Source organism: Lactuca virosa, chromosome 2, assembly GCF_052849685.1.
Source record: "Lactuca virosa cultivar CGN04683 chromosome 2, Lactuca_virosa_CGN04683_v6, whole genome shotgun sequence".
NCBI lineage: Eukaryota > Viridiplantae > Streptophyta > Magnoliopsida > Asterales > Asteraceae > Lactuca > Lactuca virosa.
In genome coordinates, this window is record NC_136427.1 from 196287686 (window position 1) to 196307137 (window position 19452).

Consider the following 19452-nt stretch of genomic DNA (forward strand, 5'->3'; position numbering starts at 1 on the left):
AACCTTTTAATATTTAAAGTTTGGCCACAAAACTTTAATGGTTTGACAACTTTGATCCCTTTTCTATTTAGGAACCTTTTAATATTTAAAGTTTGGCCACAAAACTTTAACGGTTTGACAACTTTGGTCCTCATTTTTTAGCCATTTTGACACTTTTAGTCCTTGTAATCGATATTTTTACATTTTTTAGGAACCTTTTAATATTTAAAGTTTGGCCACAAAACTTTAACGGTTTGACAACTTTGATCCCTTTTCTATTTAGGAACCTTTTAATATTTAAAGTTTGGCCACAAAACTTTAACGGTTTGACAACTTTGGTCCTCATTTTTTAGCCATTTTGACACTTTTGGTCCTTATAATCGATAATATTATGGAAATTGTTTCTTATGAATAATGAACTTCCACAATTTTTGTCTATTTTAGTCCCTGGACTTTATGTTATTTTTTTGGCAGAATTGGTCCCTGTACTTTGGCAACTTTGGTCCTCATTTTTTAGCAATTTTGACACTTTTGGTCCTTGTAATCAATATTTTTACATTTTTTAGGAACCTTTTAATATTTAAAGTTTGGCCATAAAACTTTAACGGTTTGAAAACTTTGATCCCTTTTCTATTTAGGAACCTTTTAATATTTAAAGTTTGGCCACAAAACTTTAACGGTTCGACAACTTTGATCCCTTTTCTAAAAACTTGCTAATTCCTACCGCTTTAATTCTTTAGCCATTTTGACACTTCTGGACCTTGCAGTCAAAACTTTTATATTTTTTCATAAAAACATGAACAAAACGGTCCGGGGCAAAGCTCGGGCTTGTCATCCTTGCACTTTCTACGTCTGTCATATTTATCGATTCGGAAACAACATTGAAAGTTTCAGGCCCCCGCGTAGCTGTGGTAACCTTTCTAGTTTCTATTATAGAATAATTACTTGTGAGACCCATATAATACATAGGTTAATTTTAAAAAAAAATATATATAAAGGTTAAAATATTTGAGAACTTTGAATTTATAAGAAAATAAAAAAAATAATGAATTATTATAATGAAAATGTTTTTTATCTTTTAAATTTAAACAAATAATTTAAATAAATAAAAGAAACTAATAAACTTTAAATTTGAGAATTTTAAAATTAAAAGGTAAATTTATTAATGAAATTGATATCTAATTATTACTATATTTATTGTAATTATTATATTAAAGTATTATGTTGAATTTAAAAAAAATAGAAAAACTCATAAAATGACATTTGGAAAAAAAAATTAATTCAAAATAACCACAAAATGACATTTGACAAGTTGAATAAGATTGTGACAAGTGGCAAAAAAAACCTTCATTTATTAAAGAGGATCATATGTTGGTTAACGACACTTTCTCCGAATATCTACCAAAGAAATATCTTAAGACCCAATAAACTTGTTGAAATTTTTTGATTGTGTCAGGTTTTAGGATCATACTTAGAGGGTGTTTAACATTGCTTTTAGAATAGTTTTTTTAACTTTTAGCTTTTTTAAAAAGGCAAAAGTTGTTTGGATAATAAAAAAGTTCTTTTGAAATAACTTTTTGCAAGAGGAAAAAAAAAAGTTTCAAAAAGTCATATTTTGTGATTTTTTGTGACTTTTTGAAACTTTACATACAAAAGTTAGACCAAAAATCATTTTATTAATCAAAACACATTTTAAATATCAACTTTTGCATAAAGTCCTTCTACAAAAGAACTTTTGATGTTCAAAACCAATCCCAGACTTTGATAAAAACCAAATTGTAAAGCTTTTCTTGAAAGAGTTGATAACTCTAGAAATCAATTGGAACACTTTCTTATATTGCTTAGTTGTGTAGATAATTTGCATGATATTTGATTATCAATTTAACATAACACCATATTTTAACCATCATCATCTAATTGTGTTTGAGTAGGCTTATCACCATTTTTACATTATGTATATAGCAATTTCAAAGTAAAATATATTGTTATTAATAAAACTAAATCTAAATTATTACTTTAGTATAGCTTATAACTAGTCATTTTAATAGTTTAGTTTAATTTTTAATTGGTCATTTACATTACCTGAATATTAATTCCAAAAGAATATTTTTGACTACCAAGCAAAGAGAAAAACTTTTGGAAAATCGGCATGTTCTAAAGGTCTAACTCGAGTGAGATAACTTTAATAAATCAACATTATATTTATATGTTTTAATACTTTATAAGACCTTTAATGGTATAACTTGTAACAACTTTAATGATATAGCTTTAACCAGTCGATGCATATTCGTAGATTCAATGAACTTTCAATCAATAAAGGACTAAATCTAGTGGTAAATTATTTTAAAAACAATTTCATTTTTTTCAATTTGAGAAACCTTTTAGTAAAACATTTCAAGTTCAAACTTCTAAGTAGATATGAGATTTTATAGACTCGAATATGTGCAAAATCACGAGAACTAAACTTCATATAAAATGAGGCAAACTTCTAAAACAAGTAAGTTTGATTTTTCTTTTTAAATATATTTTTTTTTTAACATTGATACAGATAAAAGGAGGCAAACACAAATTTGGTTGGATAACATTTTGACTAAAATGCCCATTGTTATCCTTTTAATAAAACAGCAATAAACTTGAAATTATTGAATGAGAAAAACAGTTAGGTCCTTCCATTTTAAAGAATTGTCAATGGAGCCCCTCAAAAGTTTGAAACATAAAAATCAAGGACACTTGGGTTTGCCTTCCTGAGTCTTCCAGTTGTTGTAACAAGCACACGTCTGCTTGTTGCCATAAACACCAGCTGGAACACACAAGCATTTAGCGCAACACTTTTGACAGAAGAACATGCATGGCTTCTTGTGAGACGTTGCTGAACAACGGTATGTACATTTAGGCTTGCAATCTGTACAGAAATTAACAATGTCAGTGCTTTAGTAGATTGTAAATTTGTAATGTACAACCTGATAATGCACAATGGAATGAAGTTTCGAGTTTCGATTATACCTTGGGGACGAAGCTTGTTGTATCCCTAAAATGGAGATTAAGAACAAGATGAATAATTAGCTTATGGACTCTTGAAACGAAACAAATCTAATTCAATTTTAGCTTGAAAATCGAGATGCGATTGTATGATTTTGTGGATTTCATAACAATTAGTCAATTACTATGTAATTCGATTTAAACACTGCTTATATAGCAAAATTCATCGAATGTTTGAAAAATCAAAATGAAAGGAATTCGAATTGGTACCTGAGCTACATCGGCAAATGTGATCAAGAGAACCAGCGATAGAACCAAAATGAGAGCTGCGTATGAAGATCTTCCTCCTGCCATTCTTTTTTCAACCAAATCGAGATCTGATAATACTGTGAAGGAATGGAATGGAATGGAGTGTGAATCTGTGATGATGAGTTGAAGTGCAGAGGGTTATTTATAGTGAGCGAAGGATGTGTTTTTTATGGAGAATGGTGAATTGCAGCTCATGTTTATGCACAGTGGCGAGTGTTTGTGAGTGACAGTGACATGTCGAGCGGTGATGATGACGGTGGTAGCCACGAGGCGGAGGTTAAGGCGTGAAAAGGGGAATCTAACTTACCTAAATTTAGGATTTCTTTTCAAGTTACTTTACAAATTTAGCATCTTTATTTGCTATTTTTACTTTGGTACAAATTTCATAAAAAAAAAAATACAAATTTCATAAAAAAAAGATTTTTTTTTTGCAAAATATTAAAGAGAAATATGCATAAAATTTCAATATAGTTTGGTTCTATCCATAAAAAATTACCTTTGATTTATTTATTTATTTTTATTTTATTTTTACAATTTAACCATTAAAATCAACCATTATTTGCAATTGAGATCAATTTTTAAGTTAGGGATAATGACTTAAAAGGGTAATTAAGTTTAAATTATGTACAAAAAACACCATTGAAGTATACCATGTTCGAAAAATACCAACCAACTTAACAAATTGTTCACAGAATACCATCTGAAATGACTTTTCTTTCTTATATCCCATTGTGGTAACCGGTTCTACCGGTTATGAGGTAAAGATTACTGGTACTGTTCATCGTTTGCTACTGTTCATCGTCCTCTCCATCTAAAAACACGCAACAAAAATCATCTCCATCTAAAAACCTGCAACAAAAAAAATGTTGCTGCTCACTGAGAAGTCGGAACCACCTCCTGACGATTCTTCATCCGCCGTGAGCCGAAGACGTGCTGTTCTGTTTTATCCCAACCTCACCACGTCCTTTTTTCCCTTCTGATTCGCTGCAGCCATCTAGAAATCGGGCCACCCTCACAAACATCACCCTCATAATCACCGAACCACCACAGCCCCTCCAACAATCTTTGATATGAAGTTGTGTTAATTTAAGATCAGAAATGAGCCAACGTAATTGTTGATTTTTTTTCTTCCCGAGAACCCTTACCTGAGAAGCAAAAAACCCACCGAGACCAACACCACCATCTCGATACCTTTCCCTTCACATCTGTCTTCCGAGACCAACCCCTATCTGCCACTGTTCATCCATCTTCAACCTCTCGTAGAAAGCTGCTGCTCCTCCCTCTCGCTTCTGCTTCATTTTTTTACGGAACACCACCACAACTGTGAAACACAACCCAAAAACCATAAACCATCATCTTCATTTTCTTCGTTGAGCTTAACCATGAACCACCGCCACGCCTGATATAAATCGAACCAGCAAACCTCCAGCCAACCCTCTCATCCTTGCACTCACTTGCATCACCAGTTAACTGTCGCACCATCCTATTGCACCCTCATCGCAGCAACATCGAGAACCACCCTTATACCCACCGTACAGCCACCAACAACCCGTCAACCACCTTCAACACTGCTGCTACTATCTCCTTCTCCACCCACCTCATCCAAAATCACCACCCTTATAAAAAAGAAAACACAAATCAGCCCTTAACTGGAAACCGGTTAGCAGGTTACCACATAGAAAAAATAAGAACAAATGGTAAGTTTGATGGTATTTTTTGAACTGTTTCTTTAACTTATTGGTATTTTTTGAACATGGTAGACTTCAATGGTATTTTTTGTATAAATTGAAACTTAATTACCCTTTTGAGTCATTTTCCCTTTAAGTTAACGCATACAATACAACATATCAAAGATTTTTTGTTAATAAGTCAAAATATAGATACTTTTCTTTTTCAATACATAATAATTTTTAACTTCTGAGTCTTATCTATTTTAAGATTAAGATGGTATCCACCAAATGAGACCACACATAATCCTTTTTTTCTCTCTATCTCTTTTTACATTTTAATTAATTAGAAAACATTATTTATAAAACAATTAAAAAAATAAAAAAGATATAATGATGTGGAGTGGTAAATAGAATATCCATGATGCTTATACATAACCATGTAAAAATAGACATCCTTACAGCACCAAATCTTAAATTACATATCAAGTTTGGTGTGAAATTACTGTCACTCAACCATATTTCTGATATTATTTGATGTTAATAATACTAATATAAAAGATATAATAATATTTTATATGTTTATCTTAAATTTGATGTTAAACTTTTACTTAAATAATCTGGTTCTTGAATTTTGAATTTTATGTTTTTAAGTTATTATTACATAATGATATTTTAGATGCAATACATGTTAATTTGTATATTATAATATAAGTCAAATCTAAATATATTAATTTTATATGAATAATTTATTTTAGTTATAATTGTTTAGTAACATAATTTCCAAATTTTTTGTAATAAAAAAATGTGCTTTAATTATCAAAAAGTGATAAATAAAAAAGGTATTTTTTTAATTTATAGAAGTAAAAAAAATCTAATTTTTATATTAATATTAAAAAATAAATAATACAAAAGATATGGCCTTATACTATATGTTTAGATGTTAAAAATTTATTTCAACAATTTGGTTCTTGAACTTTGAATTATATATTTTAAAGTTATTGCTTTACCTAATAATATTTTATGTGTAACTAGGAAAAGGCCCGTGCGTTGCACGAGTGAAAGTTTAGTGGCAAAAATATAAAGAAGTAAAAATAAAATGCCAAAATTATAAAGATGAAAAGTTTGTTGAAACTTTAGTGGCAAAATTAGTAAAAATAAAGTACCAAAACTATAAAGAGGAAAGGTTTGTTGAAACTTTAGTGGCAAAATTATAAAAAAAATAAAAATAAAGTGGTAAAATTATAATAGAATAAAGAAAAAGGGTTTTAAAGAAGTAAAAGTGAATGTTTAGTGGCAAAAATATGAAGAAGTAAAAATAAAGGGGCAAAATTATAAAAAGGAAAAGTTTGTTGAAACTTTAGTGACAAAATTAAGAAAAAGTAAAAATATAGTGTTAAAATTAGAAACATAGAAAGTTTCCTGTTGAAACTTCTCATTTGATTTAATATATACTAGGAAAGAGTCCATGCTTCGCATGGGTTGGAAAAAATCTAGAGTTTTGTCATTTCCATATAAAATAAGTGATGACAGCAACCAAAAGCATGTGACAAAGAAGAATTCCAAGAGTGTAACCAGGAAAACATTAAGAAAAATCAACGAAAAGGGTTAATTTTATCAATGAATTCTTATGCAGTTGTATTTTTGACCTTGTAATTCCTCTTATCCTAATTCTGATTGCAGCTGAAGCAAAGGAACCTAAAACCTTCCAAAATACAAGGGTAAGAATGTATGAAGTCTGCATTTGAAATAGTCATCAGTTTCTTGTGCATTGTCAACTTCTTGAAGTGGATTTGTCCATATTTTAGAGATATGGTAAAAATATTTCTGTCCCGTATTGTAGACTTGAAGCTCCACGATAGAATTCTAGATCTGCTTCCTTCATTTTATTGTATTCTTCAAGGTCAACATATATCTAGTACGTGTCATGCAACATTTTCTGGGCAATTTTTGCTGTCGCAATGATCTGATAAACCTGTGAAAATGATAATTTTTTTTGTAGTTAGATTAGACCAAAAAACATGACAGTTGGCTGTTTAGTTTTTGCTGTCAAAATGGCATGAAATAACATCAATATTAGAACTAAACCAAAGTGTTTTGTACAAATAAAGGCAATATTATAGCTAAATCAAAGTGTTTTGTAACATAGCTTACAATCTAAATGACATGCTATAAAACCAACTTTCCTGGAAAAAACCAACCCAAATAAGTAACCAAAATATTGATCACGTATTGCCTAAATATGTAGAAAAATGAAAGTTGGGTTTGTTGCCTAATTTGGTAAATATGGTAGAGTAAGTTCGGTCCTTTTAGCTCATTCCATGTTTTTGTTTAGCTGACATGGGTTGATGTAGGCTTGTTTACTCTAAAATTCTTGTGTTGAGTACAAGTTGAGGCATGCTCAAATTGTTGACTCATTAACAACCCCACTGATGACTCATTCAATCAGGAAAGATCGCGCTCCTTTTCCTAGATTAGACATCCAAAGCTCTACACCAAACAGAGTGGGACAGGTACAATTGAAAAGAAAGCATGGTAGTAACCATGTATATGATGATATAAATCTCTGGGAACTGGTGAACCATTTTCCATTAAAATATGGTCATTCTGTTCCATTAAAATATACATAAAATTCATTTTTTTTCACAAACACATTCAAAACATTCCATAATTCAATATCTAGAAACATAGGGGCAAAAAAGTAAACTTAGTTGGGACTTTTAATAGGTACAATGGATACATCATTCATTTAAAATGGATAATCAAACAAATATAATCAACCAATGAATTAGGTAAACTAACCTGGAATTAATACCTTAATCGGATCAGGCATTTCATCGAACGCCTTATAGGCATGTTTCTCATCCAAAAGCAGTAACCTTGTTGAGCCTTTCCACTTCCCAAACCTGTACTCAACGTCTCCAACTAACCCATTCAAATCCTCCTGCCGACGTATTCCTAACAGACATAACTACATGGAGTCTACAAAATGCAAGAACTCGTGAAGTTTCAGCCCCAAGGGCACTTGAGGCTCCTGAAATAGCGACATGGAACAATCACAACAAAAACAAACGTCAGTTGATGGTTTTGGTTAAGCTATTTGAGGTGTGGGAAGGAGAAATCAACATCGAATGAATATAAGATAATAATAAAAAATTACCTTACTCCACTTTAGAAGAAGCATATGGCGGTGAAACAGATCCCCCGTTGAATGAGGGTCCAAACGTAACAATCGTTTAAAGATTCCGAAAGTGTAAGAACTATTGCTGGAGTAAAACAAACGTCTCAATTAGTTCGGAGAATATTAAAATTCGTCATGAAAGACGAACAATAGAAAAAAAAACGACAGCCGATGCACCGACTGTTACCTGGGCGCGAGCACCGCCGTTGACTACCCTTTGTGCGGGTATGTGGTGATGTCGGTTGATGTTGCTCTATCGCAGCAACAACAATCGACGTTTAGAAGGGTGGAGAGAAAGGGGTGGAGAAGAAAAGGCTACATGGCTTCAAAATAAGCAGCTTCAAATCAAGGGTTTTTTTAATTAGCATATTCGACGGGCGACAGTCTGGATGCAAAATCGATGTTAAGAAAGGGGAAAACAGCGAAGCCGGAGGTAGGAAGGTCGGGGACGCTCTGAAAGATGGAGGTGGTGAAAGGGTGACGTGTAGGGTGATTGGTGGTGGTTGTGAGATGGTCGGATAAGAAATTTTGAGGCTTTGAGGATATCGGGTAGATGAAAGGTAGAAGGCGGTGGAAGGAGTCGGTCCATCATCTGATTGGAAGACAGAGGCGGCCAGTGAGGAAAAGGTAAACTCATGTGGTGGCAAATCTATGAAGGAAAGAAAAGTATGTGGCCAAAGTCAGAATGATAAAAAGTTCCTGTTCAAACATCCCATGAGATTTAATATATATATATATATATATATATATATATATATATATATATATATATATATATATATATATATATATAATACTTGTTAATTTGTGTATTACTCCCCCCCTCCCAAAATTATGTGTAATACTTGTTTATATATATATATATATATATATATATATAGACACACACACACACACACAAGTAGGTTCATCCGAAAACAAATAATTTGCGAAATGCAAAAACAGAATTTATCTTATAAAAATCAAACACATGTACTTTAGAAATTAAATTTATTAGCAATAAATTAAAGATAATAAATTTAAATGGGAGGGTCTTATGGTAATATAGATTTAAAAGTGATTTTAACAACCGTTTTTTTTCACGTCCTTAACCACTTTTAAATTCAAGTTTTCATAATAAAAAAGTCAAAAAACATGCTTTGCTAGTATAAAACAATTTCTCATGTATCATCGATTATCATCATGTAGTTCAAACTTTGGATGAATTCTTGTCCAAAATATAAGGTTGGGGTGGCACAATTTCATAGGTTTTCTTTGTTTTCTTATTTTTGTAAATTATTTGCATTTTCGTATGAGCCCTCCCATATATATATATATATATATATATATATATATATATATATATATATATATATATATATATATATATATATATACATAAAGAGAGAGAGAGAGAGTTAGGTTATTTTGTTTTTACTAACTATTGTGTGCCAGAATGCACACATCCGGACCACCGGATGAATAGAATCAACAGTCATGATCTGAGGGTCTATAATATTACCATAGGGTAGCATGTATCATATAATCACACAAATTTCAGCAAAATGGTATTTTGGTCATTTAACCTATTTTAAAAAAGGAAATTTTCGGATTTTAAGGGATCATTAATTCCCTTAGTTTTTAAAAATCTGAATTTTTTAAATTAATTCTAATTAAATTTTACTATTATTTTTAATAATAACCGATTTTATTCTGTCAGAATGACAAAAAGCCAACAATAAACTAGTAAATATATTTGCGGTTTTATTTTTGCAGAATATTGTTTCATTCAAGATACTTTTTATATTAAACATGCTTAAAGAATTATACAACATATTATCAAGATTAACATTTTCTAAAGAATACAGATTGCATTTATTCTTAAAGATTAAAACTAAAAATGGTTAAAAAAGAAAAAAAAAACATCAAAATCTAACAAAAACACTAATCCATTCCAAAAGAATATTATTGTTAAGAAGCACTTTATACATTTTAGCATAATACATTTTGCAAGAATACACTCTAGTTCTCCATGTTTTTTCTCCTTTTCCACATCAATTGCAGTCTCTTCAAAACCTAAATCCACAAAAAAAAAACATAATCAACTTTCAAATATTAAAAGAGCATTCTAAAAGAATAACAACTATAAATTCCGATAGAATGTAGTAGACATCAAACAATTGTAATTTATTCTAACAACATGCATTATTAGTTATTCTGCTAGAATATACTATCGCTATTCTAATAACATGCATTACTCGTAATTCTGCTAGAATGCATTACCACTTAAACAAATATACTTGTTGTTAACAAAACATTCTTAAAGACATTTTGACAGAATGCATTTGTATAAATAAATTCTGACAGAATACACACAAGTTTTAACTTATATTCTAATAGAATTTACAACATCTTTTTTTTATAAAATAAAAACACCAAAATAACATAACTACACATATTAATATCAATTCTAAAAAAATATTTCATTTCTATTTGTTGCTTAAACTTCAAATCCTTAAGAATTCTAACAAAATATTATCTACTTTACTTCTAACAGAATATTTCAACACAAGTATAAACATGTTACCTTAACATATTCTTACAGAATCTTCCCAACAAGTCCAACATATCAACCTTGCCTCTTTTACACAAAAACTTTGTCTTTTTGACATTATATCAAACACTTGGAAGGCATGTTTTATTATCAACATTTAAAAAACACAACAGAACAAGCAACATTCAAAAACGTTGATAACAAAAATTTTGATTCTTGATTCTGATTCACTTCCAAAATCATTACTAGTAGATAGAAAATTTGAGTGCAATATTTCAATATTTTCTTAAGATTCAAGCCCTAAAACAGAATAAGACAGGTCCAATTCCATTATTGAATTCTCAGATTGGAATTTTGTAATCATACAAACGAATTGCGAAATAAACCAAAACTGAAAATAAAGGAAAGTAAAATCACACCTGGATTGAAGAAGGAACAAATTCATATCGGCTAAGTTATGCTTTGGTGATGGCCAAAATAAACCACACTTGGATAAGACAGGTCCAATTCCATTATTGAATTCTCAATCAATGAAATCCAATTAATTTCAAACAAAGACAAAAGAGAAATCAAACCAAGTGAGAATCGTACCTAACAGCTTGAAGACGGTTAGTTGGAGTAAAACACCATGGTTGTTTGTGATTGTTCATGCTCCATGGTATGATCGATATGAGGGTATCGATGGAGGGATTACTGACATTACTGAAGCGAAGCAGAAGAACAAATGCGAGAGTCAATGATCAATTTCCCCAAATCGACACTATAGGAGATAAAAAAGATTACATAAATCATTGAAATCAAGAAAAATCACCATGGGGGACCGGACCGATATTTGAAGGTCAAGAGCAAATTAGGGGAATCTGAATCTATCAAAATACCTCAACAATTTATGAGTTTAGATCCACAGTTCTCTCATTGCTTTTCGACAATCATCATGGCTTCTCGACCAACTTCTGAAGCTCTGCCTAGTTACCAGATCCAAAGATCTCTCTGTGCTCAAACAAAGATTCAAACCCACCAAGAACAACCCTAAAGGACTCTCCTATCCGCCTGTGATTGATATCTTCGTTTAAATTAATATCTTCGTTTCAACTGCAGATGTAGAGAAAGAACCACCTCTCGTTACTGCAAACACCATCCTTTCAGTTTTAGTAGTTGATTATCTGGTTGAAAAAACTGAACCTGATTATCGTGGAAGAAAGTAGTAGTTGGCGATGGTATTAGGTGGCAATGGTGGTCGACGATTGGGAAGGAGGCGTTGAAGATGGAGATCGCAGCACGAGATGATGATGAGGTACCCTTCGACCTTTGTCAATAATGATGGAGTCCGACGGTGAAGAGGGAGGAAGAAGAACAGAAAATGGTGATATGTTGTGAGGGATGATGATGAAAGTGTCCGAGGGTTAATAAGGGGGAAGAAGGTTTCTGAGGACGAACGAATGGAAGAAATCTGAAGGTTTGATTATTAGGACAACATATTTATTTTGGTGATTTTAAATCAAATCCCCCATTTATCTCAATTACTATAATTTTAGAGTCATGATTTACTAATTTACCCTTATTAATTTATTTAATTATTAAATTATTGCTAAATTCTCATTGGTCCATACATGCATACAATACTTGTAGAAAACATTTGAACCTAGCTCTCTCTCTCTCTATCTCTCTCTATCTCTCTCTCTCTATGTGTGTATATATATATATATATATATATATATATATATATATATATATATATATATATATATATATAGAACTAGGTTCAGGTGTTCAAAGTAATTATTGTGTGATTGTATGCATAAATGTGGGCCAATCAAAATTAAATAAAAAATTAAATAATTAAATAAATAAATAAGGGTAATTTAGTAATTTGATTAGTAACTTCCAAAAATAATCCTTATAATCATGGTATTGACTTTTAACCTAATTTCTCCACGTTTATATTAAACTCGTTTTTTTTTTCTTTAGTCGCTCAATCTCCACCGATTACAAGCCCTAGCCGATGATACAAAGCCGTCGCCACCATCGTCCGCCCCAAAAACTTTAATACTGGCTTGAATCCAGCAATCCAGAAGAAACTCCGTTCAGACGACGAGAACCACATCGGAGAGAACACTAACGACACATCATGATTCGAGATTCGAGATTTCTCCTCGTAGTACTGCTGGTAATGCGAGAGAACACGAGCGATCAAATCACGGAGATGTTCATCATCGGAGCTATGAGCAGAAGTTCGTAAATTCGATCGAAGCTCATCCAGGTAATGTTCCTGACCAACCAACCATCCTTGGAAAAAATTCTCGAACTCTCTTTCACTTGTGACGACTGTTCTTCGAGATTTGGGCGACATTTTGAAATCACCGGAATTTTTTTGATTTGAGCGATGGAAATTTATATGATTACGTTGGTTATATGTTTGGTGGAATCTTCAGCAAAATTATTGTTTAATAAAAGTCACTGTGATGACCAATTATCTGAAGCACACACATATAATCAACAAAAAGCATTATTTAGACAAACATTAATTTTTACACAGTTATAAATATCAATGTGAACACATTCTTATCAAACCATTTGGAAAACATAAATTTTAATTAAAGAGAATGGAGAAGACAATGATACAATTAGGTAATTATCACTTTTTTTATTTCATTTTCAAATAAGAGAATGTGTATGCTTATCAAAATCATATGCATGTTTTAATTATGATATATCATGGATTTTTTGAAACTGTTTAAGGTAAATTTCTTTTTCTTTGTTATTATACCTTTTTACTTAATCTTCAAATGGATTTTTTTTTTAATTTGATTTGATTTCAATATAGAATGGATGTTTGGGTTGATTGTTTGACAGAATGATATTTCTTCGTTTATAGTATTCTATCAGAAAAGAATGTTTTTTATGATAATCATGAACATATTCTGTTAGAATTCCCCAAATTAATATAATTATTGGTAAATGAATTCCAGTTCTATCAGAATGGAATCATGAATTCCAATTATGTTGGAATGAAATATGGATATTTTCTCACTAATTTATTCATTGGATTTTTCTACAGAAGCTGATGGTTGAAGAACGGACCACGAAATTTGAACGACGCCTCTTAGCAACATTATTCTTTTAGAATGTATTAGCGTCTTTGTTAGATTTTGATGTTTTTTTTCCAGATTTGAAAAGTTTTTTTAATTTTATTCTTTAACAATAAATGTAATTTTTAGCAATTGTTACATGTATTCTATAAGAATTAATGTAATTTTTGTTTTAATTCTTCAATTGATGGTTCGAGAATTTTGTTATTCCACAAGAAATTTTTAAAGTCATGATCAAGAAATATGTTCAAGAATATTTTTATTATTTTATGGTTCAAGAATATTTTTATTTTTGAACATACTCAAACATATTCTGTCAGAATGTCCGAATTAAAAACCTTATAATTCATAAAATCAGATTTTTAAAATTAATAGAAACTATGATCCCTTAAAATATGCAAATTTCCTTTATTAAATCTATATTAATTGACTAAAATACCCTTCTAGTTAAATGAGATGGTATTTTTCAATTATATTTAATTCAATAATATGTATTAATCACTTTCTTAAAATAAGTAAAATGATTGGCCCACATTTATGGATACAATAACATAATAATTACTTTGAATATAATAACCTAAACCTATATATATATATATATATATATATATATATATATATATATATATATATATATATATAAAACTTATTTTAGTTATAATTGTTTAGTAAACATAATTTGTAAAATTATTTTAATACAAAAGCGTGCTTCGATTTTCTAAAAGTGATAAATATAAAAGGTATTTTTTTTAAGAATTTATATAAGTAAAAAATAATCCAATTTTTTGTATTAATTTTAAGGCTGTGTTTGACGTAGTAACTGAAAAGCTAGCTAATAGCTGAAAAGCTAGTTGATAAAAAATAAGATTTGGTAAAACTAACTGAAAGATATAAAATTAAATAAAAGGACATTTAAAAAAAGATGTTTTGTATAATTAATTAATAGTTATATTTGGAAAAAATTTAAAAAGCTTCTGAAAAAGTAGTTTAAGGCTATGTTTGACATACTAGTTGAAAAACTAGCTGATAAAAAATCACGTTGTAGCTGGAAATTTAAAATGACATAAAAGGGCATTTAAAAAATATGTTTATGTAATTATTTACGGGATATATTTGAAATTCTTTTTAAAAAACTTCTAAAAAACTAATTTAAATAGTTTTTTAAAAAACTAGCTTATAAGTTACTTTTGACTTGCTAAACATGACAACTTAAAAAAGCTCGAAAAATAAGCTAGTTATGACGCGTCAGACACAACTAAAAAATATATAATAGATTGGAAATAAATTATTATTTATAATTTTTTATAAAAATTATATCAATATATGTAAGAAAACGACGTAATTAGTAATTAGTTAGAAATTGTATAAGGAAATTATCAAAAAAGTTCTCAATATTTACGGAAAAGTTTCATTTTAGTACCAAAATAAAAATTGAACATTAAAATCTATATTATTTGATTTTACATGCTAATATGTCATTTCCTGTTAAAAGAAAAAAATGATTTTTTTGTTAATTCGAGCTAAAATAAAATAATCGGGACTTTTATGTTTAAAATTTTTTTAGAATAAAATAAAACTTTTTCAAAATATTAAGATTTTTTTGATAATTTTCAAACTGTATATTACAATATGCATGGGTTACTAGATACCCCTTACCACTACTTGTGAGGGAATTTAAATGATATTTCTATAGTAATTTAAATGAAATTACCCGATAAAAGCGGCGCGTTGTTGGTGCTCATGTGACAATAATTTCATATTTGGCATGTTATAATTGAGATTTTTATTCTTTCATATTTGGCATCATGTGACAATAATTTCAAGATTAGATGTATTATTTGTTGATCTGCATCACATCAGATCACCGCATGTTCACTCAATCTAACTTTTTCTTATTTGTTTTATAAATTTAAGACGATTACATTTCGTATCAATATATTCTCTTCGACTAAGTTAACATCATCATTATAATTTCAATATATCATGGCATATATATAAGTATATATAACATAGGCTAAGATTATTTTTTAGGTTAAATTGCAAAAGACGAGGCCAATTGTTGTTGATGTATTTCGTGGGTAATGGCGGTCCACAGCCACTAGTGATATTATTTGCTGTGGTTCATAGTAACAGACGGTAATAATGACATTGAATGACCAAGATAATGGTCCATAGTGGTAACATTGGACCATTAAAAATAATTTCTTACGTTATGTTATAAATAAAATCATTGTATTTACTATATATCTAATAATAAATAAGCTATCAATGTATTTTTAATATTATAGTTTTTTATCACCTTTTCTTTGTTTTGTGAGCATGCGAAGTTGATTTGGAGATGGCTTGGTTCGTGGTGTGGAACTATGGTGCCGATTCCGTGCAACCTAGATGATCTTCGTGTGGTGCTGCAATCCCTGAGAAAAAACAGAAGGTTGACTCTCTTGATATTAGCTTTGGTTTATTCGTCTCTTAAGCAAATCTGGAATGCGAGGAATGAGTTGTTTAAAAATGTGAGAATTGCACCTATGAAGACAACGGATAACATTCAAGCTTGTACTTTCAACTGGGTTAAACATAGACCAAATCTGGTTTCGTTAGATTGGTCGAATTGGATTAGCTCTTTCTTATTTAATTGTATTTAAAACTATTGTTTCTAGCATCTTGCTAGTTTTCTTTTCTTAATATATCTGTTGTTCTAAAAAAAACATAGCAGTCAACAACTTTATAATTTAATACATCGAGGTTTATCTATAAAATGAGTTGTGGTATCGAATTTTGGTCAGTTTGGGTGGGTCTCGGAACAGTTTGGTATTTTTTTCAGTCCGGTCTCATTATTTACGGTTTGGTCTCGGTATTCTTTTTGGTATCAGTCCGAGACCGGTCTATTTGTTCATATCTAATACCACAATCATAGCTAGAAGTGTCTAGTTTGCTATGTAAAACAATATGACACCAAACATCTTAATTAACAAGTCGAGCATTGATTCGTATTATATCTATTTTGATCCATTTATCTAATTGACAGATAAATAAATTGGTTAATTGATCTAATTGACAATCTATGATAAAGTTGCCTTCAATAGGCAAATGGGTTTACTGAAAATTACCAAAAGAGAAGAAAAGAAGACATAGAGGAAGGAGAGTGAAATTTCTGAAATTGACTGCCTTTTACCCTAGCCAAACCTTTAATTAGTTTTTTTTTTTAGAACATGAGATGAACTTTATACAACTAGAAAAGACGCGGTGGGAAACTAGACATGTACAAAATACAAGAAAAAAGAGAAAAAAAACACCGCTCATACCAGTTTAGGGATTGCAAATTGGATCTCTGCTTGATCCAAGAAAAGAGTTGTAACCGAATGTCATATGTTGTCTTTACTGGAAAGAAATTTCCTCTTTTAAAAACAATTAAATTATGTATTTTCCAAACAAAATAGAATAATAGTGTATACCAAGGCATGTAGGACCTTTCTTCTATGTTTGGATTTCAAGCCACTTTCAATAAGAAAAAAATGTTGAAAGGATAGGAGAACAATGTGACCAAAGTCACACCAGGTGTAACACCTTGAAATTTTAATTTTACAATGCTAGGCTTAACACCTTGAAATTTTAATTTTACAATGCTAGGCTTACAGGAGTGAGGTTGTGATGGTGGAGTTATGGGGCATTATAGATGTGAACACCACCCCTAGGTAAGTAGGTGGAGTAAAGGGAAGTGATTGTGGTTGGTTGTGGTGAGAACCACGCTTCACCACTCTCTTCTTTGTCCATCTCTCTCATATTCTTCCCTTTCTTTCTCTTAAATGTACAAGATATTAAGCAAAAAATACAAATATAATAAATGTGATGTGGAGTGGTGATCTTCCTAGGTGTGTGATGGGGAAGTGATAATGGCTGGCAATTAGACCATCTGATATACCGAGGACGAGCAAGCTCGTGGTCTACATGGCTACGGAAGTCCATCGTGCCCACCATCCCGGCCTTTCGTGGTTGGTCGTGGTCGTGCTCAATCGTGGTGCAGACGATGAACGTAAACTGTCGATTGGCTTCCTTCTTCATTTTCTTACCGTTCAACGGTCAAAACTTTTTTTTTTTTAAATATAAAACATTACCTATAGATAAACACAACAATTTAACAACTTATACACTCAAACCATTCTCTATACTCTCTATCTATAAAAACAAATATACATGGAATTCTTTAAGAATTTCGATTCGGATGATGATGGAGAATTCATCTCGACGTTCTTGAACGTTGTACAACACATTCACGATGAAGAAAGTTCGAATGTTTTGCCTTCAAGAGCGGTTGTCAATCGAGATCTCCAAACCGCACACGAGTCATTGGTACGTGATTACTTTGCCGATAATTGTCTTTACAATGAAGATGCTTTCGAACGTCGTTTCTGTGTTAATAAAGCTATATTTTTATGTATTAGTAATGCTTTAGAGGCTTGTTATGATTTTTTTAAACAAAAACTCGATGCTAGAGGATGAATGAGTTTTAGTAGTATACAAAAATGTACGACTGCGCTTAGATATTTGGGATACATTATAGCCTTGGATGCATCTGACGAGTACTCAAGCAAACATGGCATGTATGCAAATACGATACATGACTTTGGGATAAAGATATAATTAAACGAATGGTCCAAGCATGTTTTATAATGCATAATATGATCATTGAAGATCAAGGTCGAACGATTTGCACGTATGACCTGGACGACATAGTCATTCCGATTGAAGAGTTTACACCCGCAACGACTGAATTTTTAACACGAGTTGTTGAAATTCATAACAGTGAAACATGTTTCAATCTTCAAGAGACATCACATATAATTTGTACCAACTCAACATGAACAAAAATTAATTTTGTTTTTTTTATGTTTGTTTTTTATTCTAATTTTTTATGTAATGTAGGTTTTTAAATGAATGTAATGTTTCTTTATTGAATGAAAAACTAATTATAAAAAATTCTATGTTTTCTTTTGTATTTAAAAATTTTGTATTTTTATTGTATTTTTGAATTAAAAAAAATGATGTGGAGTGAAGTTGTAGTGGTGGGTATCCCATAGGTTTAGTGGTGATGATGTAACACCATCACTATAATGGTTAGTGGTAGGTATAACTAAGGTTCTAAAAAGCTCGTCATGGCGCGCCATGACTTCAAGGCTTGTACATGCCGCCAAACTTTACCAAAATGTCGTCTTAACTCATATATGTGTATAAAAATGAATAATAGTTGAAAATACATATAAAAATATAAATTATATACAAAATTGTCACCTTAAATCACGCCTTACAAACGACGTGGCTCGCTTGGAAAAGTTTGTGGCTTGACATTGCCGTCAAGTCACGCCTTACGTTATTTAGAACCTTGGGTATAACAGATGATCTTAGGTAGCAACACTTTTGGAGTGGTCAAGTGGTGACCACTCATTGCCTTAAGATAATAAATGGAAGGGATAATGACATTGTAGCACAATGAAGTTTTGAGTTCGGTCCGATTTGACTATTGATGTTTTTTTTTGCACAATAGGTCATCTAATTTTTACTGTACATGTTAATTAAGTCATTATCGTTAGTTTTTAACCATTCCCCCGTTAACCAGTTGTTCTAAATTACACGAATGGCCTCTATGATTAAAAATTTATTCGTAGTTGGTCCCAAAAGTAGTAAAATTCATCATTTTTTTTAAATCTCACATCTACGGTA

General features: G+C 30.7%; 2 protein-coding genes across 2 annotated transcripts; both read right to left on the reverse strand.

Annotated features, from left to right (window-relative positions):
• Positions 1-2563: 2563 nt before the first annotated feature.
• On the reverse strand, positions 2564-3430 carry LOC145156705 (protein RSI-1-like). The gene is made up of 3 exons (XM_079075982.1): positions 3229-3430; positions 2983-3007; positions 2564-2881 (listed from the first exon to the last, which is right to left on the reverse strand). The coding sequence occupies exons 1-3, from the start codon at positions 3310-3312 to the stop codon at positions 2700-2702; spliced, it is 291 nt and encodes a 96-aa protein (XP_078932108.1). The 5' UTR covers positions 3313-3430; the 3' UTR covers positions 2564-2699.
• A 9190-nt stretch (positions 3431-12620) lies between these two features.
• Positions 12621-12998, reverse strand: LOC145158107 (protein ZW2-like). Its single transcript, XM_079077049.1, has one exon. It carries the CDS (start codon positions 12996-12998, stop codon positions 12621-12623), a length of 378 nt encoding a protein of 125 aa, XP_078933175.1.
• Between the last annotated feature and the right edge of the window lie 6454 nt (positions 12999-19452).